General features: G+C 46.3%; 12 protein-coding genes and 1 non-coding gene across 13 annotated transcripts; 5 read left to right on the forward strand and 8 right to left on the reverse strand.

The window, feature by feature from the left end:
* Positions 1 to 133: 133 nt before the first annotated feature.
* Positions 134 to 1,849, reverse strand: LY89DRAFT_692742 (putative phytase; the record flags this gene model as incomplete). The annotated part of the gene is made up of 3 exons (XM_018216591.1): positions 134 to 816; positions 858 to 1,623; positions 1,670 to 1,849. The coding sequence occupies 3 exons, from the start codon at positions 1,847 to 1,849 to the stop codon at positions 134 to 136; spliced, it is 1,629 nt and encodes a 542-aa protein (XP_018078177.1).
* A 1,484-nt stretch (positions 1,850 to 3,333) lies between these two features.
* Positions 3,334 to 4,651, forward strand: LY89DRAFT_3976 (uncharacterized protein). Its single transcript, XM_018207243.1, has 4 exons — positions 3,334 to 3,911; positions 3,962 to 4,201; positions 4,252 to 4,307; positions 4,362 to 4,651. The coding sequence occupies exons 1-4, from the start codon at positions 3,415 to 3,417 to the stop codon at positions 4,433 to 4,435; spliced, it is 867 nt and encodes a 288-aa protein (XP_018078178.1). The 5' UTR covers positions 3,334 to 3,414; the 3' UTR covers positions 4,436 to 4,651.
* Positions 4,652 to 5,004: 353 nt separating this feature from the next.
* On the forward strand, positions 5,005 to 5,287 carry LY89DRAFT_572752 (uncharacterized protein; the record flags this gene model as incomplete). Its single annotated transcript, XM_018208656.1, has 2 exons — positions 5,005 to 5,097; positions 5,150 to 5,287. Coding segments are annotated over 2 exons (231 nt in total), but the record flags the coding sequence as incomplete, so codon positions are not given.
* A 1,937-nt stretch (positions 5,288 to 7,224) lies between these two features.
* LY89DRAFT_3964 (uncharacterized protein) lies at positions 7,225 to 8,600 on the reverse strand. The gene is made up of 2 exons (XM_018207234.1): positions 8,221 to 8,600; positions 7,225 to 8,168 (listed from the first exon to the last, which is right to left on the reverse strand). Exons 1-2 carry the CDS (start codon positions 8,497 to 8,499, stop codon positions 7,473 to 7,475), a joined length of 975 nt encoding a protein of 324 aa, XP_018078180.1. The 5' UTR covers positions 8,500 to 8,600; the 3' UTR covers positions 7,225 to 7,472.
* A 913-nt stretch (positions 8,601 to 9,513) lies between these two features.
* Positions 9,514 to 10,483, reverse strand: LY89DRAFT_692743 (uncharacterized protein; the record flags this gene model as incomplete). The annotated part of the gene is made up of 5 exons (XM_018216592.1): positions 9,514 to 9,740; positions 9,776 to 9,948; positions 9,987 to 10,050; positions 10,108 to 10,354; positions 10,385 to 10,483. The coding sequence occupies 5 exons, from the start codon at positions 10,481 to 10,483 to the stop codon at positions 9,514 to 9,516; spliced, it is 810 nt and encodes a 269-aa protein (XP_018078181.1).
* A 142-nt stretch (positions 10,484 to 10,625) lies between these two features.
* Positions 10,626 to 11,820, reverse strand: LY89DRAFT_4094 (uncharacterized protein). The gene is made up of 3 exons (XM_018207312.1): positions 11,776 to 11,820; positions 11,215 to 11,706; positions 10,626 to 11,075 (listed from the first exon to the last, which is right to left on the reverse strand). The coding sequence occupies exons 2-3, from the start codon at positions 11,632 to 11,634 to the stop codon at positions 10,773 to 10,775; spliced, it is 723 nt and encodes a 240-aa protein (XP_018078182.1). The 5' UTR covers positions 11,635 to 11,706; positions 11,776 to 11,820; the 3' UTR covers positions 10,626 to 10,772.
* An 839-nt stretch (positions 11,821 to 12,659) lies between these two features.
* Positions 12,660 to 15,133, forward strand: LY89DRAFT_4130 (uncharacterized protein). Its single transcript, XM_018207346.1, has 5 exons — positions 12,660 to 12,965; positions 13,038 to 13,347; positions 13,415 to 13,610; positions 13,690 to 13,914; positions 13,988 to 15,133. The coding sequence occupies exons 1-5, from the start codon at positions 12,727 to 12,729 to the stop codon at positions 15,037 to 15,039; spliced, it is 2,022 nt and encodes a 673-aa protein (XP_018078183.1). The 5' UTR covers positions 12,660 to 12,726; the 3' UTR covers positions 15,040 to 15,133.
* A 63-nt stretch (positions 15,134 to 15,196) lies between these two features.
* Positions 15,197 to 15,277, forward strand: LY89DRAFT_t2. The gene has a single exon. It is a non-coding gene; the product is annotated as a tRNA-Ser (tRNA).
* Positions 15,278 to 15,940: 663 nt separating this feature from the next.
* Positions 15,941 to 16,739, reverse strand: LY89DRAFT_571581 (ARF/SAR protein; the record flags this gene model as incomplete). Its single annotated transcript, XM_018208599.1, has 5 exons — positions 15,941 to 15,967; positions 16,038 to 16,150; positions 16,233 to 16,379; positions 16,445 to 16,597; positions 16,646 to 16,739. 5 exons carry the CDS (start codon positions 16,737 to 16,739, stop codon positions 15,941 to 15,943), a joined length of 534 nt encoding a protein of 177 aa, XP_018078184.1.
* A 1,808-nt stretch (positions 16,740 to 18,547) lies between these two features.
* Positions 18,548 to 19,904, forward strand: LY89DRAFT_712823 (uncharacterized protein). Its single transcript, XM_018218003.1, has 2 exons — positions 18,548 to 18,859; positions 18,908 to 19,904. The coding sequence occupies exons 1-2, from the start codon at positions 18,756 to 18,758 to the stop codon at positions 19,749 to 19,751; spliced, it is 948 nt and encodes a 315-aa protein (XP_018078185.1). The 5' UTR covers positions 18,548 to 18,755; the 3' UTR covers positions 19,752 to 19,904.
* A 462-nt stretch (positions 19,905 to 20,366) lies between these two features.
* Positions 20,367 to 21,206, reverse strand: LY89DRAFT_726888 (uncharacterized protein; the record flags this gene model as incomplete). The annotated part of the gene is made up of 1 exon (XM_018219097.1): positions 20,367 to 21,206. The coding sequence occupies one exon, from the start codon at positions 21,204 to 21,206 to the stop codon at positions 20,367 to 20,369; it is 840 nt and encodes a 279-aa protein (XP_018078186.1).
* Positions 21,207 to 21,248: 42 nt separating this feature from the next.
* LY89DRAFT_726889 (uncharacterized protein) lies at positions 21,249 to 21,716 on the reverse strand (the record flags this gene model as incomplete). Its single annotated transcript, XM_018219098.1, has 1 exon — positions 21,249 to 21,716. One exon carries the CDS (start codon positions 21,714 to 21,716, stop codon positions 21,249 to 21,251), a length of 468 nt encoding a protein of 155 aa, XP_018078187.1.
* A 703-nt stretch (positions 21,717 to 22,419) lies between these two features.
* LY89DRAFT_744353 (uncharacterized protein) lies at positions 22,420 to 24,453 on the reverse strand (the record flags this gene model as incomplete). The annotated part of the gene is made up of 6 exons (XM_018221032.1): positions 22,420 to 22,613; positions 22,692 to 23,253; positions 23,363 to 23,475; positions 23,628 to 23,789; positions 24,061 to 24,156; positions 24,310 to 24,453. The coding sequence occupies 6 exons, from the start codon at positions 24,451 to 24,453 to the stop codon at positions 22,452 to 22,454; spliced, it is 1,239 nt and encodes a 412-aa protein (XP_018078188.1). The 3' UTR covers positions 22,420 to 22,451.
* Between the last annotated feature and the right edge of the window lie 349 nt (positions 24,454 to 24,802).

A 24,802-nucleotide genomic window follows, 5' to 3' on the forward strand; every position in this document is an offset into this window, starting at 1 on the left:
CAGCAGAAGCAACATTTTCGAAAAACAAAAGAGTACAAAATCAAGACATAGATCTGTCCAAAATTCTATATCATACTTTTCCTTAGATTAAACTACCTACGTAATATGTTCGAGTCCAGATTCCTTCCCCATCTCAAGCACTAATCGTCCCATCATAATCCATTCCACTCGTTGCATTCGCAATACTATAATTCCCAAAACACGCATAATCATAATTACTCAACATATACGCCGATTCCTGACTCTCCAAAAACGCCTCCATCGCACACATCCCATCGACTCTCCCACTCGTCGCATTCCCGCAATATCCGCCGCGAATGGTGTTCAACGGCACAATGCCATTGTTCAATCGCATTCGCACGAATTTGTACGTCGCGTTGGCGGGGTCGTAGCCATATTGCGTAGGCGTATAGGCTGTGTGGTGGGTTTTGACAGGATACGGGTCCGGGGACGAACAACCGATTGTTTCGGTGATGAGACGCCCGCCGAAGGGCGTCATGTGCGAGAGGATGAAGTGCCGGTTGGGGTTGGGTGGGTATTGGGTTAAGGAGGGAGGGTCGCGGAAGTAATCGACAGACATTGCGGTTAGGACCGAGACGATGATGTCGTCGTGACTAAAGTCGGCGTAGAAGGGTTGGTGGAGGGGGAAGGTTGTGGGATTGTTGTCGATGGTGGAGTTGACGCTGGAATCGGAGGTGGTGATGTAGGTGTGTGTGAGACGAGCGATGAGTTCTTGGACGTAGCCTATTCCTTGAGCACGCCCTGTAGGGTTGCCGTAAGAATAGTCATAGTAGTCTGCAGCTGTTAGAGAGTACACTAATTGTTTGGTGGAGCTGAAGTGTAGGCTTGAGACTTACATTCCATATCCAGCGTATTCTCGAAGCCGGCCCATTCATCAGCGGTAAATAGGTAGCAGAAGTCCGACATTCCAATGTAATTATACTCGTAGGCACAAATGCTCTGCATCGCATATGTGTCGTTATAATTGAATGTGAATCCAGAAGGCGCATACTTTTGCAAGCGAGCGGTGGCAGCACCCAAGTACTTGGGCAAGTAGGTGAAGAGATCGTCATCGCCTAGATACCCAATAACAGCATCATCATCATTGAAACAGCTATCGTAAGAAGCCAATGTGTTGTTCTCAGTTCCTCCTTCTGGAATGATGACGACCTCAAATGGCGAGGTGAAATTGGCGAGTGTTGGGTCAGGAACTGTTTGAAAGCTTGTGCCAAAGAATCCAAGAGCCCAGTTTATCTGACTGTTCTCAATTCTGGATTGAGATGTGGTTCTCAAAACAACGGGTGCTCGTGCAGTGCCATTGGGATAACTCGCATTGTATGCCAGCTGAGCTTGAGTGGCGTTGTAGAGGGTTCGTCCGTATCGATTCCAGAATGTAACACCAGCAGCAAATTCTGTCGAAGCTCCAATGCCCGTCAACAGACCACTGTCTTGCATCACATACTGATATTTGTTCAAGAACGCCAAAGGGCCAGTGAAGGAAGCTGTAGAATTTCCAGATGTGAAGTTCGACAGCTTCTGGGCAAATCGCGCATCATTTCCACCGTCGTCGTTGCCACTGGTTGGAAATCGCTGAGCATGGCGTTGTAGAGTGCTTGCAGATTCCTGAATTGGTCAATTGACTTCCAAACTTTGTACAGAGCTTACTCACGATCTGACATCCATCCGGGAGACCGACATACTCCACACCAAAATAATCCTCGTCATTATCTGCATATACGGACACTTGACCCCAGCTCCTAGAAATCTTGCTGATGTCTGTCTCGAGGTCAATGGCACTCACTCGAGCGACACTGAGTAGTACCCCGACAGCAATCGTGGAGAAGTACATGTTGCCCGATTCTAGACGTTCAATTGATGAGAAGCGGGAGAAAAGACCTACCCGGAGTTCTAGGATGGGAGCTCTTATATATTTACCCCGCCAGCAAGCTCACCTACCTTGCGTGCAGTACCTAGCTTTTTCCCAGGAAGCTGGACCGGCGTCCAAAAAAAACGAGAGAAGCTTTTCTCTGCATAGTGGGTATCTTACCAGCTGGATGGGGAAGCTCCAAAGTCATCGACAGGCACCACAAGGTCCAATTTATTATGGTGATTGGATGTGGGGTCACAATTCTGTGGCCTTAAAGAGCGGCCGCGCAAGCTATCGAGGTACGGTATGGAAGCTTCCCCTCGCATGGTCTGGAAGATGTGGTACGAGGGGAGTGAGAATTGACTGCGCGAAATTCCCTGGGAGGATGGAATAATGTCGGGGATGTGACGTCGAGAGGTGAGATGAAGTGGACCGGCACCACTAGCCAGGGACTTTGCTGCAGGATCTAATCAATATCCATACCTAGCGGGGTGAGACCTGCTTTGTATGTGCACCTCAGCGTCGTGAGGCATGTCCGGGTTGTCGTCGAGGCACGGTAGCTCCGGACTACCAAAGTCCCATGTGTATAGATCAACTGGTATGGGTTGTCAGAGGCTTTTATATCGAGCATCACGTTCTTGGCGCCAGGGTTGAGATTGGATGTTTCATCCGGGTCCGTCGGGCGCCGTTACGGAAGTGATTGCTCTTAGCCGAACGCCCGCATGCTCCTTTTTCTTTTCTTTTCTTTTCTCGGGGCTTTCAAGCTGTAACTCATATCGATACGACCGTGTCTTGTAGATCCATCAGTTTCACAGCAGCAGATAAGCCTTTCATCACCTTCTTAGCGCTTCAAAAATCATAGCCAAGCGATCACGTGACTTGAATCTGTGTAAAGCTTGATCTGAAGTGTTTTCTGGAGATATCTGCTTAATCTATGGTCCAAATGTATAGTCAATGATATCCGGTGTACCTATGCAATGATCCTCTCTCTCCAAGTGAAGCATCTCACATGCTCCCTCCGCCTCGCATTTCATGCTCACCAAGCTCGAAGTCCGGAGTCGAAAGTGGGGCAACTCAGACCGAGTACAATAACCTGCACTTGCCAACGCTCCGCCTCACTTTATATCATACTTGTCGTAACATTCTATTCGACGCCTCAAGACCACCACATTGGTGTCATTGGCCCAGCAGCCCGGTGTCCGTATTCGAAAACGACCTCGAGGTTCCTTGGCTCCAGTTATACGATAGCTCAAATCATGAAATCTGCACAAGGCTCGAGGTGCAGCTGTTGTCAGACCGAAACCCTTACATCCTACTGGCCTGCTTCATCAGCAAGCAGAGGCCACCCATCGAGGAAAAGGCAATGGGCCGTCGTCTGCCTTGAGGAGGTTGGGGGCGGTGATACTATTGGATAGAGAATGGCGAATTCCGTCTTCTTGCATTGCATTGCAGATTCAACAAAAGGATGAGCTGAACCTGATCTGCTCCCATTTCTATTACCTTTCGCAACCCTCCTTTCTCATTCTTTTCCGTCCCATCACACGACAATGGCAGAAGTCTCAGGAGCTGCTGTGTCGATTCCGGGCGTTGTTGACTTCGGTCTTCAACTTGCAACAACAATTCATACATACGTTGAAGCCGTTTGGGAGGCTAAAGATAGGCTGCGCGATGTTGCAATCGATATCAACTCGACTGCGTCGACGTTGAAGCAGCTTCAAGCCCTCATCGATGCTGACCGAGTTCAAGTCACGAAAGTCTTCAAGGATGAAGGCCTTCAAGAAGTTCGCGACTTGGCGACCTCCTTGAAGAAAGTCTATTCTTTGATTGTGATCCTCTTGACCAAGGCTGGAACTCCCGAATCAAGAGGAAAGGTCTTGGCCGAGTCTGTCAACCCGGTTGTATTGAATACATCCGTTCTCACTCGACACATGAGATGGTCATGGTTAGCTCCTCGTGGAAAGAGAGTCCAAGTCCAATTGAGATTGTTGAAGACTAAATTGCTACTCAATCTTCAACTTGCAAACCTCGCTAGAGTACAACTAGGGTGAGTTACTGCCATCGCAATACTTCGACTCAGAGCCTAACTTGAGATAGTCTACCTGAACGACAACCTGGAAGCTTCCAGGAGGAGCTTATACTTAGAGCCCTGTCGCTTAAACTTCGAAAGAAGGAACTTCGTTCTTTCAGGAACTTGGTGGCCAAATACCAAGTTAAGGTCGATGAGTCGGATGTCAGCTCGATCTATTCTGTGGACAGCATCAAAAGTGCCAGACCAGAAGAAGTTGATGATGTTATTGTTATTGAGGAAGAGAAACTTACAGAGTCCAAGAATGAGTGAGTGTCATAATTCGTTCAATGTGATGCTCGCTAACTCCTGTAGTGAGAAGGAACAGAATGTCTCTGAGTCTGGTGAATCAACTCCCTCCACGGAGGCTAACAGGTAAGATTCCTAACTGATTGATGAGCTGTGACGAGTTACTAACTCATCGAGTAGCGAGAGTACCGCTCCCACATCAGTCTCAGATGAAGCAAAGCCTGAAGTGGATAATTCGGACTGTGTCACTTTAGTTGACGAGCCTCAGAACGTCAAGGATGTTGACGCTGATCTCAAGAAGCCAGTGCCAGATGATTCTGTACCTCCACCCCCGGCTGAACCACTTGTCGAGGAACCAAAGCCAGAAGAGTCGAAAGAGAAAGAACAGCCAACGGAAGATTCTGCTACTGATGACAGCAAGAAAGCAGATGAATCTCAATCTGCTGAAGATCCGGCGATAAGCCTTGAATCGCCGTCTGGTACATTCAGCATTCTTCCATCATGGCTAAAGGATCTCTTCGGCAAGAGTGACAAGAAATTTACCCACGACTGGGAGAGCCCGACACTTGAATGCTTCATTGTGTCCAGAGAGTTCAAGCTTCTCAAGCTCCCATTCGGACATCAGCGTCTCACTTACGGTCTCAAGCGAACCCAGCGAAAGGTTGGCCTGACTTGGGATCAGTACATGGCTCTTGAGTCCCCACTCAAGAAAGAGATCAGCAAAGCAATCAGCAAGGCCAAGGCCCTCGATGCTCGTCAGAGAACCTGTGTTGCCATTGGTTCCCAGAAGAAGAAGACTGATGATGATTTCGTTATTCTCTTCATGACTTTGGGACCCAAAGTGGAGGCAATCAAGTTCAAGGATGCTGTTGGTCGCATGTTCACCGTTCCATTTGAGAACTGCAAGACTTTTGAAGTGGGTTTCGTTTCTCTCGAACCAGTAGTATCAATGCTAATCTATCTGCCAGGCAATGAAGAAGGTCATCGAAGAAGCATTCCTGCACGTTGATGTGATCGGCCCTCACGTTCTAGCTGGCCACTTTGACCTGATCGGCTCCAATGGGGAGATCATGCTCCCAAGTCTATGGGCATCACTCATCCAGCCAGGCGCAAGCATCACCATGCACATGTGGCCTATGTCCGAGCCTCGTCCTCCTCAACCTCCCCCACCCATGCACGGCGGTTGCTATCCACCCGCGCCCCCACCTCCTCAAGGATGGATGCCACCACCACCACGTCCCAGGATGGGTCCTCCAGGCCCCCCTCCACCACCAGGATGGGTTGGAAGATGGCCACCCGGTCCACCAGGTCCACCACCGGGACATCGTCCAGGCTTTCGTGCCCCACCCATCATCGTCATGAACCGATCTCCATCTCCTCCTCCCATGATTAGAGTTCCACCAGTACCAAAGGTCAAGACGGAGCCCGTCAGTATCTACAGCTGGCTCTCCGGCAAGACACCCTACTATCGACGACGCCGTTGCTACGACAGCGATTCCGACTCTGACGATGCGAGTGAGTTGATGTCTAACTCTGATATCGAGGCTGAGGATGCCGATATCGAGATTGCGTTTGACTTTGAGAAAGAGGAAGAGAAGGCCAAGTTGAGCGTTGGGGATCTTTTGGGCAAGTTTACTAATGCGTTGGATACTGTTGGTGGAGAGGACTTGGATAGTGATGCCGATTCCGACTCGAGCAGTTCCAGCGGATCGTCGAGAAGTTTAGTCGATGATTGAGCTGTTTACGGATATGGAATGAGATTCGCTGGGGGCAAATTACTGTGTTGAACTTTGGATTTATAGTGTGTTTATGATGTTTGCTGGTTGTTGTTTCATTCATTCGTTTTCTATCATTCTTTTATGTCGGTCTCTTTAGTACCGCTCATTCATTACTTCATCAGGTTCCATACTTTCCTTCTCTCTACGTCTATCCATAGCTATGAAACCAGACACAAGCTAGTACAGTAACGAATTGCAATCATGACCCCTCGTATCATCAGCACATTGTCCCCGTCCAACAAACCGTGCCAAGCTATCAAGTTCAACGGTGGTCGAAGCCCGCTTGGGAGGCTCTATTCGCGTCCAGACCTATGACCCTAGATCATGTCTTACGTGGTGCCTATCAATATTCCCTCACACACAGCCTCATGCAAGTGCAATCGCGTTACTACCCCGCGGTTGTCACATGTCTATTGCAGCGGAAACACGTCGGAAGCCCGTAAGGCTGGCATGATCTCAAACACGGCGGCAGGAGTGTGATAAGGAGCATACTCGTTATCATTTGATTAAGTAATTCATTCCGAACCCAAATCAAAATTGTGACAAGAACTCGCCATCCATCCCACACTCTCCACCCCAAAATCTTCCTCTCCACCATTTATTCCGCAACCATACCGCCCATCTCATCATTCACCCCTCTCTCAAGAGCTATTCTTCGTCGGCGTTCTAGTTGGCGAATCCGGTTCATCCGTAACACGTTCACGGTGTCAGGAATGAGATCTCCCTTGTCCCTAATACCGACGATATTCACATCTCTTACCCAACCTCCCGTGACTTTCAATGACGATCTCAAAGTTAAAGACTCTCTCTTTATGGGAATCTGGGATCGGACTGCGTTCGAGGGTTGAGATCAGGGGAGGCATGTTGGGGTGTGAGTTGTCGGGTAGGGGGAGAATAAATTCAAGTGTTGGTGTCTAGCGTTAGTGGGAAGACTGATGAGTGGAAAGGAAGGAAGGAATGAAAGACGACAGAAGGCTTCATTCTTATGCTTCTGGATCTCATTATGAGGCTGGCTCATGATAAGATACTCAGTGCTTAATGGTTGAAGTGATAAAAGTTCTGGCGCTGTTGATGTTGGCTGTGAGAAGCGGGCAGCTCTTCCACTTGATCTTGCCTCCTTACCGTGCCCTTGCCTACCTCATTAGTCGAGCCTCGATATTTGGGATTCTTACAGCAGCAAGGCAGATCTAGATCCCCTGACTTTTTGAACCTCTCATCATTTTAACATCTCCAAGTGATCCCTCCATCACGCTTAACACCAATTGACCAATACCTCTTTGTCTTCGGACGTCACCACAGACGTTCTTTCTTACCGTCTAAAGCCATCATCCCAAACTTCAGTTCCTTCTCCCCCAAATGAGTTCGTATCTCTTCTACGACCCTAAAGTTCACCTTCCGCTTGAATCTACAACCATAAGTTCGAAAATGGATGTCCGATTGAAGTTGGGATTTCCTCAGAAATTCGATCGAACTTGACTCAAGAGTCACGTAATCACATTTCATGGGCTTCAAATCATGCCACGAAACACTCCCCATTAAACTCCACCGTACCAACCAACGCCGTATTGAGCACAACACCCGGGTCGCCATACAAGCCGTGAAGCTCATAGTATCCTCGCGCCGCAAGTGCCCCATCGAGGCGACACTGGGTATGTGCAAGCTTCATAGAACCTTCCGATTTGTGTTCAACTAGAAAATTGGGAAACGCTATTCCCGCAACTGGTCTAGCATAAGGTCCGAGATGTTTCTCAACCCACTCGGAAACCATCAGACTGGACAATCCTTCGAAGTAGTCTGGTTTGGGCCTCTGCTGGATTTCTGGCTTTGGTGTTTCTCCCCATTGCTGCTTACCACCTCGAGCATGAGGCTCTGGTACTTGTAAGGGGACGTCAAAAAAAGGCTGGAACGCTCGGGCTGCCAAATCGTTCTCGAGAATACCAACGCTTGTTATGATTTGACAGTAGACGGAGTAATCTCTAATTTCCTCTTCGCTAGGTGGAATTGTGCCAGACGAGGAAGGTGATGCAAGAAGAGCGTCTTGAATCGCCAACAAATTTTTCGGTTTTGACGGATCAGGAAGAAGAGTTTCGTCAAAGATACCTCGTCGTGTCAATTGTTCTGGTAAATTCTTATCGTATGTTGACATCTTCGAGCTCCGTGTTGAAGGTAGATCTTCAGATACAAAAGCCGGGAAGGAATTCTGCCGCCACTAAAGAAATGGTCAGCACGTAAAGTGATGGCCATTTAGAGGTGTTTAATACGTGTCTCAAAGCGTTAGGCAAGGGCTCATTTATCGTCTCTCTGTTTAGATCTTGTAGAGCAGAAGAGCTCAATTTTCGCTGGGGTCCACTTCGTGATTGACGCTTGACTACTGGCTTCTTTTGCTTTGTCCCTGCGCCAAGAGACAATTTGGAGGCTTTGGCTGAATTCTTTTTCTTGCTGGGGCTTGCTTTGGATGCTAATGCTGCAATTCTTGTGGATCTCCGGGGATGTTGTTCTGGAACTTTCTTTGCCTGGGAACGGGTAACTTTCCTGTTCATGGCTGGACTTTTAACCTGACTAGAAATATAATAGAATGACAATCAAGTAAGGCTCATATGTCGTGCTGAAAGGGCGATGGACTAAAATATGAGATAGTGGGTAGTGCAGACACGTTGGCAATGCATTACATAAATCAGTGTATCCTACCTTATCGATCACACCTTCATCACGAGTGCGAGGCGAGAAACCGCCTGAGCAGCGATGCTGACTAACCGCATCGACTTCATTTCGTTACGGATTAACGTCCCTTCCGTAGCGAGAAACCGATCTGCCGAGAAATCTAAAAAATACTTTAACTTCAAGCACTTAAAAAATCGAAAAACGAATTATTAAAATATATTCGAAAATAATAATTTAAAAATTTATTTTTATTTTTTTTAAGACTAGCTACGGCTGGCACGTGATTAAACACGCGGTTAATTATTAGTTCGGGAAAATAGCGTTTTTTAATTTTAAGCTTAATAAAGCTTAGTTTTTTACGTAATCTTTAATTATAGCATAAAAAAATAAAGGACAAAAAAATAAAATCGTGGCACAAAGTAAGAACGGTTTAAAGACCACGATATTTTGGGTCTCAGAACCCTGAATAAGCATAGTCTGATCACATGATGTGAGCACGACGTGAAAACACGTGACTGCTTTGTGACACAGCGTCTCCTATTTAAGCTATTGTATTAAATTAATACCTAAGTATAAACTGGAAGGGGCGATGCGCCCTCTCTTACCCGAAACCCCTTTCTTAAGCCTTAATGGCCCGAGATAGTTTACTATTACTCACTAACTTAGGGTGCAGCAGGTGAGAGCTCGCGCTCACTACTGCACTAAGTGGAGCTCTGAGAGTACTGACTTTGAGAGTGCGAATTTTGAAAGCTCGATGTAAACTCTCAGTGAGAGCTTGGATCAAAGACGAGCCGCTTGTTTTGTCAACTAACATTGGACTTTTAGATCCCACCCGCAAAAAATCCTCCACGCTTAATCCCCTTGCCAAGGTTTCGGGAATTGCTTCCGCTACGTTAAGTATCTTTAAACCTATCATTCCTTTTACCGTATTGCCACGCTTTTTTTGCAATATTGCCGTCCGGCATTTCCGAGAGATATTTCTTAAATCGTCTCGACATCTTGACCACTTTATCCAAGTAATCGATCTTGAGTTCTATCTCTGTAGACTTCTCCTCCGAAGCCTGATACTCTGCTAATGCACAACTGTTTGAAAGGCCGTAATCAAATACATTAGCGGGGACTGTACGTATATGTATTGTGCGAGGAGATGCTCACCATTCCGAATTTCGCGCCCATTCCATTCAACTCTTTGTAAATCTTCATCTTTCTCAATATACTTGGTCAAAACATATGGAATGCTGATGTCCTTGCGGTCTCGTTGCAGTCGCGCAATCATTGAATTCCAGACTTTGACACGTATTTGATCGTCAAATCCGGGGTACCACATACTTATGTGGATTCGGCTTGCGAAAGCCTCGTCAAAGACACACCAACACGGTTCGTCGTGAGGAACAAAATCCCTTGGTAATATTCCAAATTGTTTAAGAAGACTAGAAGCACTTAGTTAGTCGAGCTAAGTCTCACGATGGGGCAACAAAGAAGCGCACCTGACACCAGACTATTGCATTGAAAATCTTGCGCTGTGCGCTCTTCCAAGTAGACATCCGCCTCGTCGATGAGAAGGATAGCACCCCATCGACGTGCTTTTTTCATCCAGAATTTGAGATTGTTCTCGACGAATTGTGGTGTAGTGCCTACATCGCTAACAGACAGCGACAGCAAAGGTCTCTCTGTAAACTCTGCAACAGTCTCTGCGCGTATATCAACAATGGGCTTTTGAGAGCGGATCGGATCCTAATTACCAGCTGTACAGGTTTTACCAACACCTGGGGGTCCATGCAAGAGGATGATCTGTCCTTCTCCTTTTCCTTCAATGAAGTCGGCAGCGTATAAGTGGTGCGAATTTCTTCCCACGACCGTCATACCGTCTTTAATCGCTGGCGGTAAGAGGTCGATATCCGCTGGCATTTGAGCATACCAAATTTTTAGTAAATTAAAGTGGAAATTTATTGCGTCTAAGTATAGGGTTGAATAAAAACTATGAAGTTTTTATAAATTTATTGCTATTAAAAAAACCTAATACGCGAATACTAAAAGTCGTTGCATGACTTGCTTCATTTCCACCTTTCAACCCCTCTCCATTGTATGAGACACAAGTGAATGCTTCATTGCCTCCGATGAACCAGAAAATACGACACTCAATGGTGCTCTCCTAGGTGCCGGATACGATTATAGCGAGTGGAGATGATTCTGGTCCCGCGGACAGGAAGTAGGCGAGAAGGAAAGCACCGAAGACTAGGAACACTAGGAGCCACCATTGATCATTCCATTCTCCCGGATGCTTTGCTTGGTACCTTGCTAAACCGACACTTATCATGACAGATGTCATGAATAGTGCGATAACAAACAATTCAGCAAGAATCATTTGTGTTTGTGTCTTCGGGTTGACGTTATCTCGTATCGTGGTTGTGTTTCGCTTGATTTTCTCGACCGTTTCCGCATATTCTAAAAACCTCTGTAACAGGTTAGTATTAGAGAATGGCTGCAGCGGAATTCATGTTTTTTCTGAAAAGCAAGTTTGATCATACTAAAGTTTAGATTTATGTATGTTTATATATAAATTCCTCGCCGCACACGCCGCACACCTCCCATACCTCAGTTAATCTCTCGGTTTGCATTCGTGACCACAAGCCTCCCCCAACGATAAGCCCAAAAACATCGATCATCTGCTGCTCGCTGTATGTGAAGAGTCGATCCCCTGTATACATCCACCGCATCGCTTTGCGCGCAGCATCGATTTGAGAGAGCTCAAGGCCGTGATGCAGAAACTCGAAAATCCAAGCTCTGCATTCTGAACGATCAAAGTCTCGTGTCGGCGTTGTGTGGTATGTGATGTTTGGGAATTGCTGCAGGTTGTTCATCTGGGCTGCCATGTCTTCCTGATGCTGCAACGTGGTTTTCTCGAAGGCAGGATATGTGGATTCGATGTCGAGATTATGAAGTTTGCGATAGTTGTGGAATGTCCTTGTGAAGTTCTCTGGTAGAAGCATGATAAGCTTCTGCAATAACGTCATGATGTGCGACTTGCTACTTCCTTCACGATTTTTTTGTGGTTGTTCATAGGGAAAGTGTAAATAGTTTATATACTTTTTGTGTGATACACTAAGTGTTAGCTTAACGTTCGGGTGATTTAGACGAGTGTACTGCAAACTCACTTGAAGGATCCAGATCAGTCACTGCAGTATTTTCAGGAAGTGATGGTGCATTCGTGTGAATGACGACTGTGCTAATCTAATAGTGGTAAGATATGGATGAATTCAACCATGCCAGAGAGAAACCTTACATCTGATAGAATGACTTTGTGGACCGCCTGAAATATACTTGTCCCAGTCGTAACTCGCTAGTGTTGGAACCATTGATGGCATTCCCGTGAGATGGTTCTTGAAATGGGTGAACCTACGTCATTTGCGGCTACCCGAGGTCCGAATTCTGGTATGAGGGCTTCTGATTGCATTCGAGTCTGCAATGACGGACTTCGAGGGCCTATGATATCCATGGGATCCCTAGGGCGCGACATTGAACGAGGGTTCCTGGCAACAATGTCTTGGGATCTCGCAGTAGGTCGAATGGGAGGAGGCTCCGTTGAATTCAAGTCCCTGGTAGCCGTTGTATGTGTTGGAGTTCAAGGCTTCAAGCTCAGCAAATGACTTGGTGACAGGCTGTACTCAGTCTCTGGCTGTGAAGAGAGTGGGTTAAGAGTAATGTGACTCGGACTCGTGGACAGTTGAATATCGTGCAGAGGGACGCTCTTTTAGAGTGTGAAATCATTTGTTAATGGGCAAGCTGATGAGGCTCCGATTGACACTCACCCGTTTCTGTTCTATTATTATTGACCGAGTGCGATGCAGCTCTTAGATATTGTAGGATCGACATCGTCGCCCGGTCTATGTGGGTGTGGGTGCCCATTCAGCCCCCAAATTATGCCGTGTTCAAGCACGGCACAAGGTGTGGTACCACATCGAGGCTCCCACCTGCTTTATCCGTCCAACTGCATTTGCTGCATCAGCTCTTCGGTACCGCTCATTTCGATTTCGAACTGTGACTGGATAACAAACGACAACACACTATCTTTGGATTTTCGTCACATTGCCACTTCAGGTGCTGACATGAAGGTTCAAGATATGTCCAGATGGGAACACTCTAGCCTCGTAATTTTTCATAAACTGAACAACGTCAGATCGAGTACGACGAGAAGAAGTGGTCAAACTATGCAGGAAGCTCGAGAAGCAGTTGCAAGATATGCAACGACGTTAGCCAATCTATCAACTCAGATTGAAGCAGCCTTGACTCGTGCAGAGCCGTTGATAGTGACACGAACAACAAATGAACTCAACGAAGAAGCTCTGTATGTCAAGTCACTAGATACTCTACCTCACTTCACCCAGAAATTACCACCAAATATCTTACCACCAAATAGAAAGATTCTAGAAATTGAACGGGATGCGCTCGCCTGCGCATGGGCTCTGTTAAAGCAAGACCTGTCGGCGAAAGGCATCGATAATAACATTATGGGGCCAGCCCCAACAACTTTCGAGTCCGTGATCAGCACCGCAGAGGACGCTCAAACAACCATGAACAATCGAAAGCGCCCAGGAGGCGGGAAAGCACGAGACTACTATAATAAGTTTTGCCACAAGGCGTACCAGCATCGGAGCGTCTTTGACATTTTTCCAAATACGAACGAATACGTCTCAGTCTTTTGCGGGAGTATCAAAACACTTGTTAAGGTAACCCACTCAGCTTGACCTTCAGGCCCCAATGTACAACAACTGCTTATGGCCATGCTTTGAACAGGCGTCTGTGAATTATATTCAAATCTCGGAAGGCTTGTCAAGCGCCCTCAACGAAATCACAGAGCTTGTGGATTTCGCAAAACGACAAGTGGGTGTCAACACAACGCAATACACAACGTTAGCACTTGCAAAGTTGTACAAAGAGATTTTTCTATACTTGAAGGAATACACTGAGTGGTTTACTAAGACAAGTAAGGGTACGTTACGAGAAGAGAGGCTGGTAGCTAGTGGATGTTTCTTTGTTACCTTGCTTGCTAACCGAGATTCGGATTACAGCGAGAGATCTGCGATCCTTCATCGAGGACTTCTACGCAATCTTTTCGGACCGCATGGAATGCATTAGGAGCATTGCTAATACCGTGTATCAGGAGGTGATGCTCGGGAGTATGCAGATGATTCAAACTAAGCTCGCGCCAACGGATGACCTGGAACAGCAGCGACGGAGAGACTCGGAGTATATGAAGACACTTCTTCGAGTGGAACGTCAGCAGATGACGCAAGGTAGGTGACCCCAAAGTCCTTATCAGAGGATCTTTGTAACATATCTTCTGCATGATAACTAAGTCGGAAAAAGCGGCTACCCAACAGAAAATATTACAAAAGTTCGAAACGCTTTTATTGCAGATTCTCGATCGTGAATCCGGATTACGTGCGAGAGGGATGCTAGAGGATATTGTTCACACGGATCAATGGCAACGACGTGCGCGAGTGGGTAGAATTGAATCTCCTTACTACAGTTCGGTAGCTCCTTCAGGAAACGATACGGAAACTGCTCTGTCACTACCATCACAAGACTACACTGCAGGTATTTCTACCGCAGCATCAGAATCAAGCCTCCACCGAGACGAAATCGTAGACTCTTCCAAGTGTCTAGAGAGATTTATACTGGGGAACTCGGTCGATTTCTTGAACATTCTCCCACCCGCGCGTTTCGCCTCTGCACCTGTGGCAACCAAATTGCGTGAATGGTTCGCAGGGCGGAAATCCCCTTTCTTATGGGTTCGAGGTCCATCGGCTGGTCGTCACTCATTAGAGTTATCCTCCTTGTCTGGTTCTCTGATCCGCGCGGCGCTGGAGTCAAAAGCTCCTATAATCTTTCACTTTTGCGAGCCCATTAGACAGGTCGATCTGGAACCAGGATTCGGTGTGGAAGAAGCTGGTGCTATATCCTTGGCATACTCTCTAATCCGTCAACTAATTCTTCTACTCGAGCCAGAAGTCGATGTCCGCATTGATTTGAGCGCTGCTAGGTTTCGCTTGCTCGAATCACCACTTATTAATTGGAAATTCGCCATTTCCATTCTTGAAGATCTCCTGAGTCTCTCACCGGGAGTTCTACTCTGTGTGATCGACGGTTTTGACGAGTTGGACTACGACCTCGGACAGTCGCTTTGCAGAGATCTTCTAACTTTGTTCAGGCGCAGGGAGCAGGAATCTACACAGAAAGGTCTCGTTTTCAAAATGCTGTTCACGACAAGAAACTTTGCAGAGTCCCTGCATGCCGGACTAACCATTGATGAAGTCGTTATCGATACGGAATGGAAGCATCCGAATCACAGCAGCCAGGGGCCTGGGAGAAAGTTCATATTTGACGGTGATGAAGGAAGCTCTGGTGGTTATGCATGACAAACAAACTGAGCTAAAGAATGTTTGATTATACCTTTGATAGACCCTTTAATCACTTCACTTGGCGTTATCGGAGGACTTATACACATGATCACGTCCCTGGATCCACAACTAATATAACATAACAGTCATAGTAAGAACTTCTGTGACATAGAAAGGCGCTTTGGCGGAGTGGTCATCGCGCTAGCCTAGAAAGCTAGTTCCTTCGAGAGCAAGAGTTCGAATCTCTTAGGAGTCGTTGAAACTTTTGTCCTTTTTGGCACTTTTTTAAAGTGGAGATGTTCTTGATTTTTACAGCCGGGAAGGGCAATGAGAAGCGAGGGGTGACGGTGAGGTGAGATCAGTGGTTTCGTATAGGTAAATTCATGGAAAAGAAAAGGAAGGAAGTGATTTGAACGGGGAAAAGTAGTGAGTGAAGCTAGGGAGTTAATCAAGAGGGCTTTTTGCTTCTGCATTTGGGTTTGGGTGTTTTGAAGAGAAAGAGCGTTGAGATTCTTTTGTCTGAAGGAGCTTCCGCTGCTATGAGCAACTACCAAGAATATCTACTCCAAGTCCTGGAAAGCAATGTTATGTCCTGCTCTTGAGAACATGTCAAACGAAACCTGAGCTTTTCCAACGAGAAGGTTTGGCCATTATACGGGCCTCAGAAGGTGAGGGGATATCTTGTTCAATGCGGGGACTGAGAGGACAATCACAATCATTTAATGACAAGATCTTATATTACGACTGGTCTTTCTGGCCAAGCGAAAGGGAAAATATAAATGTATCGTTGTTGAAGCGGAACGAAGACTACTATAAGCAAGGTTCGCAAACATATGAATATATGCCTGGGCCAATACCATCCAGGACACGTTCAATTCTTTGGACTATCAACCTGTGCAGCAGAAGTCAAATTTTCTTCTCACTTTATGTTGTTAGACAGCCATTGCTAGTATCACATCAGCCCTCAAAGTCAACAGTAAATCACAGGAAGGGCATCATTCTAGGAATCTACTTACAAATCCATCATATATACCCTCTCCCTTTGATCCGCTGCTTCCTTGAGTATACCATGTTCCTGATATCAGGGCATGTAACCCCAATTTAGTCTCTATTTCAGCCTTCGTCATAGCTAAGACGGCAAAGTCAGCTTTCGAGACAATGTACGCTATTCGTCGATCTTTTCGACTGATGAGCGTTTGTTCTTTCCATACCTTGAGAGACATCTAGCTTATTGCAAAACACCAACAAAGGCACGTTGTGGAACTCAGGTTTTATGAGAACTCGATGCAATTCCTCGGCAGCCTCACTAATTTTCTCCCGGTTGTGAGCGTCAACTACAAAGACGAGCGCTAGTGGACCTGACAGAGTATTGTTAACAAAAACTTATTTACCAGAATCTGTTCGTTGAACGTGAATGCCATACCTTTGAAATGAGCTGGTAGAGGCGGATTGACATTCTTTCCAGCGACAACATCAAATACCTCGAAACGAACGTTATTATAACCCATCGACATTACTAGAACACCTTCTGTAGTATATGCGGTAGATGAGCTGAGCTGAAGCTTTGAGGCGAGAGCTAGATGTTGTCAATATAAAGTTCAAGCCACAATGGTAGAGTACGCACTTCTTTTTCCTGCTCCTTCCAAGCCAAAAACCATAATATAAATCGGCACATATCCGATTGAGGCGGGTAGCAATTTAGACATGTTTAAACCCATGTTTGCCAAGAGGAAGATTGGTAGTTGCAGATAAGTATTTGAATGAACGTTGAAGGGGGACTTAGATCTTGCTAGCATAGGTGAAGAAGGAATAGTATAAGTAACCAACCTTTGCTGTAGAGCAACGCCGTAGAGGCAAATTCATGCGGCCGAAGAGGAGACCCCATTATCGGCCGCTCCAGGTCATGGGATTCGCGTTACGTGCCATTCTTTCTATTAACAGATGTTGGAAAGTTTTGGTGTTGAAAGGTCCGATGTTAGAAAATCCTGATGTTGGCAGATTTCAGCTTGACTTGTGGATCACTAAACGACGTGGCTGTTACGAATAGCCTTAGCGACAAGTATGTTTCCGAGTTGTGGTGCCACAGACTAGACCAGCTTTGTGAACCAACATCTCGTTCGCCGCATTTTTACGTCGAGTGATATAAGCCATATTTGAAATCATTGGTCAGTTTATCGAATGGCCGGAATTTCGGAAACGTCTATGATTTGAACTCCTAGCGCTTCGCCACGCCACCTCTCTTCCAGCGGCGAGGGAAAGTTGTGAAAATAGCATAATGTACGTGGCATGAGAAAGTGTCTTACATGATCATGATTCTTGGATCTAGTGAGCGAATGTCATTATTTCGAGAACATGGGGTTTGGGGTGGTGTGCGCTACGAGTTGCTTACACTGGACAGCTACTTCGTTTCGCAGGATCAAGTGTTCGGAAAACAGGACTGATGACATATATTCCGAACGGAATTAATGACAAATCAGACATCTCGTGCCACATGGTAACGATACTTCCGATTCTTTCTTTACCTAATGTCCCAGGATAAAATAAAGTTTACAGTAGGAAATGTAACATTAAGACAAGCGCTGTATTCTTCAATTAAGCTTGAGGGAGTAGCGCAGCACTGTGGTCCAGGGTATTTGTATTCAGCCTCAAATGTTCTCAAATAGCCTTCAATTCGCTTGGCAGCTGGTATAAAGTCAGGCCCGACTCCCTCTCTGCCATCAGCTCATGAGTTGTCTTTTGACTCATATTGTGCAAGTGCACGTATCTCTCACCGAGAAAACAGATTCAAGAGGCCTTCTCCCATCGTTACTTCCTTTTTCTTTGCTTGATATGCTTAGTTTTCAAGATGGAGAGGCACCAAGGAGTCTCATAGTGCAAGTCGCACGTGACCTAAGCGACCCCCTGAAGAACTCATTTGAAACACCCCACTGCTACGATAAGGGGCTTGCATACGTGTCTAGCCCTCCTTCAATTATTCACCGAGGTTGTTTGCTCCAACTCTATTCAATTTCCGACAAGGAAGACCTTGGCATTATCATCTGTCGTCCAATGCTCACTCCTAATATTATTGAAGTTAGCGATCCTTCCTCAGCAAGATATCAACTCTGCAAAAGACTTTTTGATCGGAGAAGCTTGAACCACGAGAACACCTATGCCAATTACAAAACCGCGAAGTTTGTTTTTGTCCGTGCACTGCAAGCGCTGATCATCATCCCAAGAAATAACGGGTCTTGTTTCAAAACATTTCCCCTCCAATTCGCAAATCCCCACCCCAAAAGGTAAAGCGCCAAAAGGATCCCACAACATAATTTATATGTTGCCCTCTGCCCCTCTGCCAAGAACTTTCCAACTAACGCCCCCGATGTTTGTCTGCAGGCTGAAAATCTGGGCATTTCCACTGAAACATGTGTGCTCCGGCACGGTAATTAAAGCAAAGTTGCTGTGGGCGGTTGCGATACGTCAGTGAGCATATCCACCGGCTCATCTCGCAGCTTATATACTCTTCTCTGCTGCTTCGAGGTGATATTTTTGCTCTGCACCGTAGGTTATCTATTTACTTTCATTACCGATACTCTTCACCACCCACATTCCTTACCTTTCTTTCTACGTCTCGGAACGTATACTGTCAAATTGTGATCAAATCTGGTCTGGAATCAGTTTTCAGCACTCTTCATTCTTTATCGTACAGCACAAATCTGTATCAATATCACTTTTCGATCCTCGATCACTTCGCCATGTCTCCAATGACTAAGACTTCTGCTCTTTTGGGCTTCCTAGCCTCGGTTGCCAAAGTTTCCGCACACGGCTTCGTTCAAGGAATTGACGTCGATGGTACCTAGTAAGTTTCATGCAGTATTCTACCGCGACACTAGCTAATACTCAGAAGCTATACCGGATACCTCGTCACTCAGTACCCTTACGAAACCGATCCTCCTGCTTCTATCGGCTGGGCAGAGACAGCGACCGATCTTGGATACGTTGCGCCTGACGCATATGCGTCTGGAGATATCATCTGCCACAAGAGCGCCACAAACGCTGAACTCTCTGCTACGGTGGAAGCAGGCAAAACCGTAACAATGTTCTGGAACACCTGGCCTGAGTCCCATCACGGTCCGGTAATCGACTACATGGCGCTTTGCGACGGAAACTGCAGCACCGTTGACAAGACCACTCTTGAGTTCGTCAAGATTGCCGAATCTGGCTTGATCAGCGACACTACCTCCCCTGGAACATGGGCTTCGGATAACCTGATCTCGAATAACAACTCTTGGGCTATCACCATCCCATCTACACTTACACCTGGAAACTATGTTCTCAGACATGAAATCATCGCGCTTCATAGTGCCGGGAGCACTGATGGAGCTCAAAACTACCCTCAATGTATCAACCTCGAAGTCACCGGTTCCGGAACCGCTTCTCCCGCTGGCACTCTCGGCGAGAGTCTCTACACCGAGACCGATCCCGGTATTCTAGTAAACATCTACACTACCGGCCTCACATACACCATCCCAGGCCCAACTCTTTGGTCTGGTGGCTCTTCTGGATCTACTACGTCTGTAGCTGCCGTAGCGTCAAGTACCCAAGCTGCTGTTGTCACTTCATCGGCCAGCACCTCTGTCCCTACAACCCTCGCTACCGTCGTCAAGTCCTCTTCATCCGTTGCTGTTACAAGTACGAGCTCGGCGGTTGAGACTGGTGCTCAAGGTGATGATGATTCTTGCGAGTCATAAGCTCAAGGACAGAGAAGGAGTGACGTGCTTTTCTTGTAGATATCTTTGATCTGTGTGGTTTCGAAAAAGGAGTTTGTATATATATGTCTTTCTATCTGTATCTTGACTAGAAGTCATGAATGCAAGAACAATGAATTGATGATTCAAGATGCCAGCTCGTTGTCTAGATTACTTAGTGAATTCTTCCAGTATATATACACTAAATAACAGGAAAACCGACCGACTCGCTGACAGACTTGGCTGACTTGCCATCAATTCGATATATGGTGGTACCGCACATAGATGACCCGCAGCATTCATGGAAGGTCTCTCTGGCCATTCTCCAACTCATCTGGGAGTTTTCGATAGATCAAATGAACATTATTGTGATTAGTCGCCTGAAGAAAATGTGTTCCATCTGGGGTCAAAATCGTCTCTTTGCTGTAAATGCAATCTCACATATCCACGGGTCACCCAAATCCGGATCCTCATCTAATGATGATATCATTGTACTGTAGCGGTTATATAAGGACAAGTTGTATGAAGTCCGGTGAGGGAGCTCATCAGACCTTCTCAACTGTAGTTGTAACGTACACATATGCGTTAACCAATTTTCTTGAACTTGCCGGCATTTCTCTATGACATCTCCTCCGCCCCAGTGAGCAATCTGAACATAGTCTCTTCATCTGAAAGCCAATTCGCGGCCCAATTCTTTCCAATTGAACCTCCTCCATCGGCTTGACCCAAATCTTCGGTCTCTACATCGTTGGTACTACTCGCTCCGAGATCCGCATCAAGCTCCCCAAGCTCCGTTTGGCTCACATGCTCGTCCAGTGTTTGGTCATCATGAGATATCCAGTCCTCTTTCTCCTTTCGTGTCTGATCCAGCATGCTCAATGCCAACCCTAATCCGCGAGGAGATTGTCCAAATGCTTGGCAGCCGAGCTTTTGTTTGCACCATGCGTGAAACTCTGCTTCTGCTTGATCCATCGGCTCGAAAGCTGCAATCTTGTTGAGGCCTACTCGAACGGCCTTCTGCATCCTCTTTTCCACTTGGTTCAAGAAACCCCGCTCCCAACTGTTGAAGATTTTTACCAGTCTCTCGCTGCTGGCAAAAGGCTCCCAAGAATCCCATAGTGCCCACTGTTGAGTTGGAGATCGGTCTTCACGGCTTTGTCTAGCGATCTCCTCCAGCATTTTGCGCATGCGTTGGCTGACACAGTTGTATTTAGAGACAACTAATGGATCGTTCAGGTATCCGAAAACAAGTATCGTCAATGTCAGCGCCGTCCACAACTCCTTGAGGTCGTTCAAGTTCGATGGTGGCTTTTGTGGGTAACCCGTCAAGGACTTTGGAGTATTGTGGTAGAAGTAGCCTCCTTTCAATTTGTTCACGTGTGCCTCAAGATAGACAAAGTCGTGATCAAGCATTCCAGATGTGTGATTTGGTAAGCAATCTGCCAGTAATTGCACCATGGATGTGGCAGGGCTACCATGGAATGGCCAGCTGGTGACTGGCTAACACTGTGGGTCGAAGAGAATGTTTTCCATGTCGCTGTTGCCACCAATCCAGCCGGCATAGATCATCGTGGCGAAGAACAATTTCAGTTGCTGCACCTCAAACACATGCTCGGTGTTGTAGTTCATCTGGCGAGCATGATCTTCGACCTGATCCCATTTCTCGCAATACTTCAGCGTAAATCCAAGTTGTCCATCTTCCAGAGTAGGAAAGAAGAAATGGTTGTATGGGTTTAGTGGAAGCGGCTTCTTGTGCCAGGACTCGTACTTTGGAATATAGAAGTGGCCGCGAATACTGCCATCAATCAGGCCCCTGGGAGTGTACCACAGAGGCGCTTTGGTACCGTCTTTGAGTACCCTTTCGCTTTTTGTCTTGCCATCAGGGCCGACGGACTTGGAAATACGACCGTATTTCACCGTTCGGTCGTCTCCCCTGAACTCCTTTCTATTCCCAGTACCACCTGGCATGATGTTGAGTCTTCGACAAGGCTGCGTCTCCAAACTGCTAATAGCCTTCGTGCAAGTGTTGCAGATATTCACAGATACCACAATAAAAATTCCACTCACACGATTGGTACGAAGGAGTCAATTATCAGACATCAAGAGGAGAATGCTATTGGAATGATTGTCGGTTGAACAGGAGCTGGGCGTACGTCGCGCCTCATGAAGTATAATTGTGACGGTGGCTTCAAGTGCGCTCTGCGATTTGCTGAAGATAGTTCAGCTGAGAGGTGTGCATCCGAGTGTGTATCACAAGTCCGAAAGCTTGCGTAAGACTTTGCTTTCGGCCATTCGAGACTCGCTGTGTGCTCAAGATAACCAAGTACGGCACGATAAAGTGTTCCTTGGGTTTCTGTTCTATTCAGCATCACAAATAATACATCAAAGCACCACACTACTACCGAGAGGCTACTCAAACCTACCCAGTAATAGCCAAATTAACTGAATTGAAAGTAGCCGAGAGTGATCAGATTTGGAGCAGAAGCGTCCAAGCTTGCTAATCAAAAACAGAATGAAAGCCGAAGCGTTAGAGTAGCAACTACCAGCGGTGCTGGAGTGGTCTAAAATTGGCTGGTTATCTTTTCATGCAGGAGTCGAGTAGTTCACCGGCCTTTCTGGGGTTACACTGAAATCGTGTTAGGGAGGATCGCATTTAGTTTTACTTGTCACAACTTTAAGCACGTTTTAGGAAAAACCACGCATTTATTGACTGAAAACCGCAACGCTTTTTGACTTTTCGCGGAGAATCATAACCCAGCAGCCGAAGTTCAGAGTAAGACCCACGAGAACAACGCCATCCATGGCACCCATCCTAACCATCAGAAACAACGAGAAAGCAAGCCAATTTCCCAGCAGACCCAAATCCTTGATGATATCCAGCTCACGGGTGCTTTGGTAGAATTAGTGTTGGTTTGTCTTGGGGATATGCGAGATTGAACTTACTAAGGCACAGTGCAAGATTTCGGCTGATGTAGTCTTAGGTGTCGATTGAATTTGCAGAGAGTTTGCAGATAGCATCGAGGGTGTACCGGCTACTTCAGACCAGCTAGAGTCGGCTTCAAGAGTCAGTATGCGCTTGTGAAAGAGAATGGAAAGTGCAAGTGGAAGAGGAGCAAGGGAAAGGGATGCGGTCCTGACCACATCAATGATGATAAGTGCATTCGCAAGTGGGAACATCAAACAATATTGTAACTCACAACAGCGGCTCGACTTCTTGGATGCACACGAAGCACATTTGTTGACGACGGGAGGAGGTGTGAACATCCTAAGGTAAAAGTGCTCAATGGCAAAGGCAGCGAGAAGAGAACAAAGGAAGACCAGAATGAAGAACATCTTGATTGGTAAACCAGGGGAATTTTTGCACGCGTTGAAGTGGTAATTGTGTGGTTTTGTTGAAGTTGCGATGATGTGTTGTAGTTGGAAGAAGGGATGTTGGTCGATGTTGATAAAGAAGAAGAATGAGACGCTAGAGAGGAAGACAGAGCTAAATCGACGTGCGAGTAAGCTAGCAAATCATAGCTAGCGGCATGATGAATTGTCTCTCTCCTAATCAAAAAAACACTAGTGAGCATTTGCTCATACTTTTGTGGGGAGATAATGTCGAGGCAACTTACTACCAACAATACGGAATTGTTGTACCACCCGGATAACCACAACCCTCGCTGTAGTCTGGCGCAGTGTAGCAGACGTTGTTAAGAAGCCAGACGTATTCAGCATCGCAGACGAGCTAAAAAAAAAGTTAAAGTCACTATTAGATTGATCTCATACCCGGAGGCATTGAATGGGAGTGCTGGAAGGAGAGAAGGAGAAGTGAGACAAAGGCTGGAAGTTGAAGGCAAGTGGAATGTGGAGCTATCAGGAAAGAAGCATAGAACGTACGATATTAGCCCAATCATCGGAGCACAGGTAATCGCCAGGAGTATCGCAGGCAGCTCCGAGAGTAGCAGTGGGGCCATTTCCTTGGGGTGCTTGTGCAGATACACCCGTAAGGTGGAAAGCTACGGCAAGGAGGATGGCGATCAAGTGAAAGAGTGAAAACATCTTGAGAAGAGACTTGAGTTCTTTTCTGGTGGTGTATGTGATTGACGTGGGGTTGTAGTTGAGGTTAGATTGCAGTTGCAGTTGGACGTGAAGTGGGACTGTAGATCAAGTTAAGGTTGCGTATTGGAAATTCAAGAAAAGAGTTGACGTTGAAAAGAAAGAAGAGAAATAAGTAGGAAGTGAGTTTATATTAATAACTTAGTGCTGGTTCTGTATTCACCAGAAACGTTAGAGGCTTTCCAATATCGGTTTAGAGTGAATGAGAACTTACCCCGACACAGTAAGGTGAACCATTAATCTCCTCGCAGTGCTCTCTTGGATAGCAGTAGTCGTTGACAATCCAAGTACCGGTGTAGTCGCAGATCAGCTGTTTTAGCAAGTGAATTTAGTTGATAATCAGATCATAGAACGTTCAAAGTCAAAATACTAACCAAGGAGCATGAGATACCACCAAATTTCATAAGTAATAGCAGAAGTAAAGCAATAGTAGGCGGTAAACACAAATATTAGGTGAACTTACGATGCAGTTGCCATCATCAGAGCACTCATAAGCTCCGAAAGTTGGACAGGAACTGCCTTCTTGTGGGGTTGGAAGTGGGTTTGCCATGACAAGCTGAGAGATCAAGAGAAGGAAGAGGGCAAGGAGGTAATTGAGAGGAGCCATTCTTGTAATGATTGTCTGATCTTGTTTCTTAGTGGAATGTAGTGAGATGAGTGCAGTGAGTTGAGTTTGGTTGAGTATGTTCAAGTGCAAGAGGCTTGAAGTTGGTGATGTGAGTGGATGAACTTTGTTGGAGAAGTAGAAGCCAGATGTTAGGGGAAGAAAGAAAGTTGGAAGTGAGATGTAGTTAGTGAGTTTATACACACGGATCCGGCTCCATATCTATCTGTGAAGTGAGTCAAGTTAGTGCGCCGATTGCCTGGAGAACGTAAATCTGGCAAGTGATATCAAGCGAGTCCAAGGCTTGGTGTTTGATCGAATTCAGCTCATAGATTTCACAAGTGATAACAAG

This window comes from Mollisia scopiformis (assembly GCF_001500285.1).
Source record: "Mollisia scopiformis unplaced genomic scaffold LY89scaffold_1, whole genome shotgun sequence".
Lineage (NCBI taxonomy): Eukaryota > Fungi > Ascomycota > Leotiomycetes > Helotiales > Mollisiaceae > Mollisia > Mollisia scopiformis.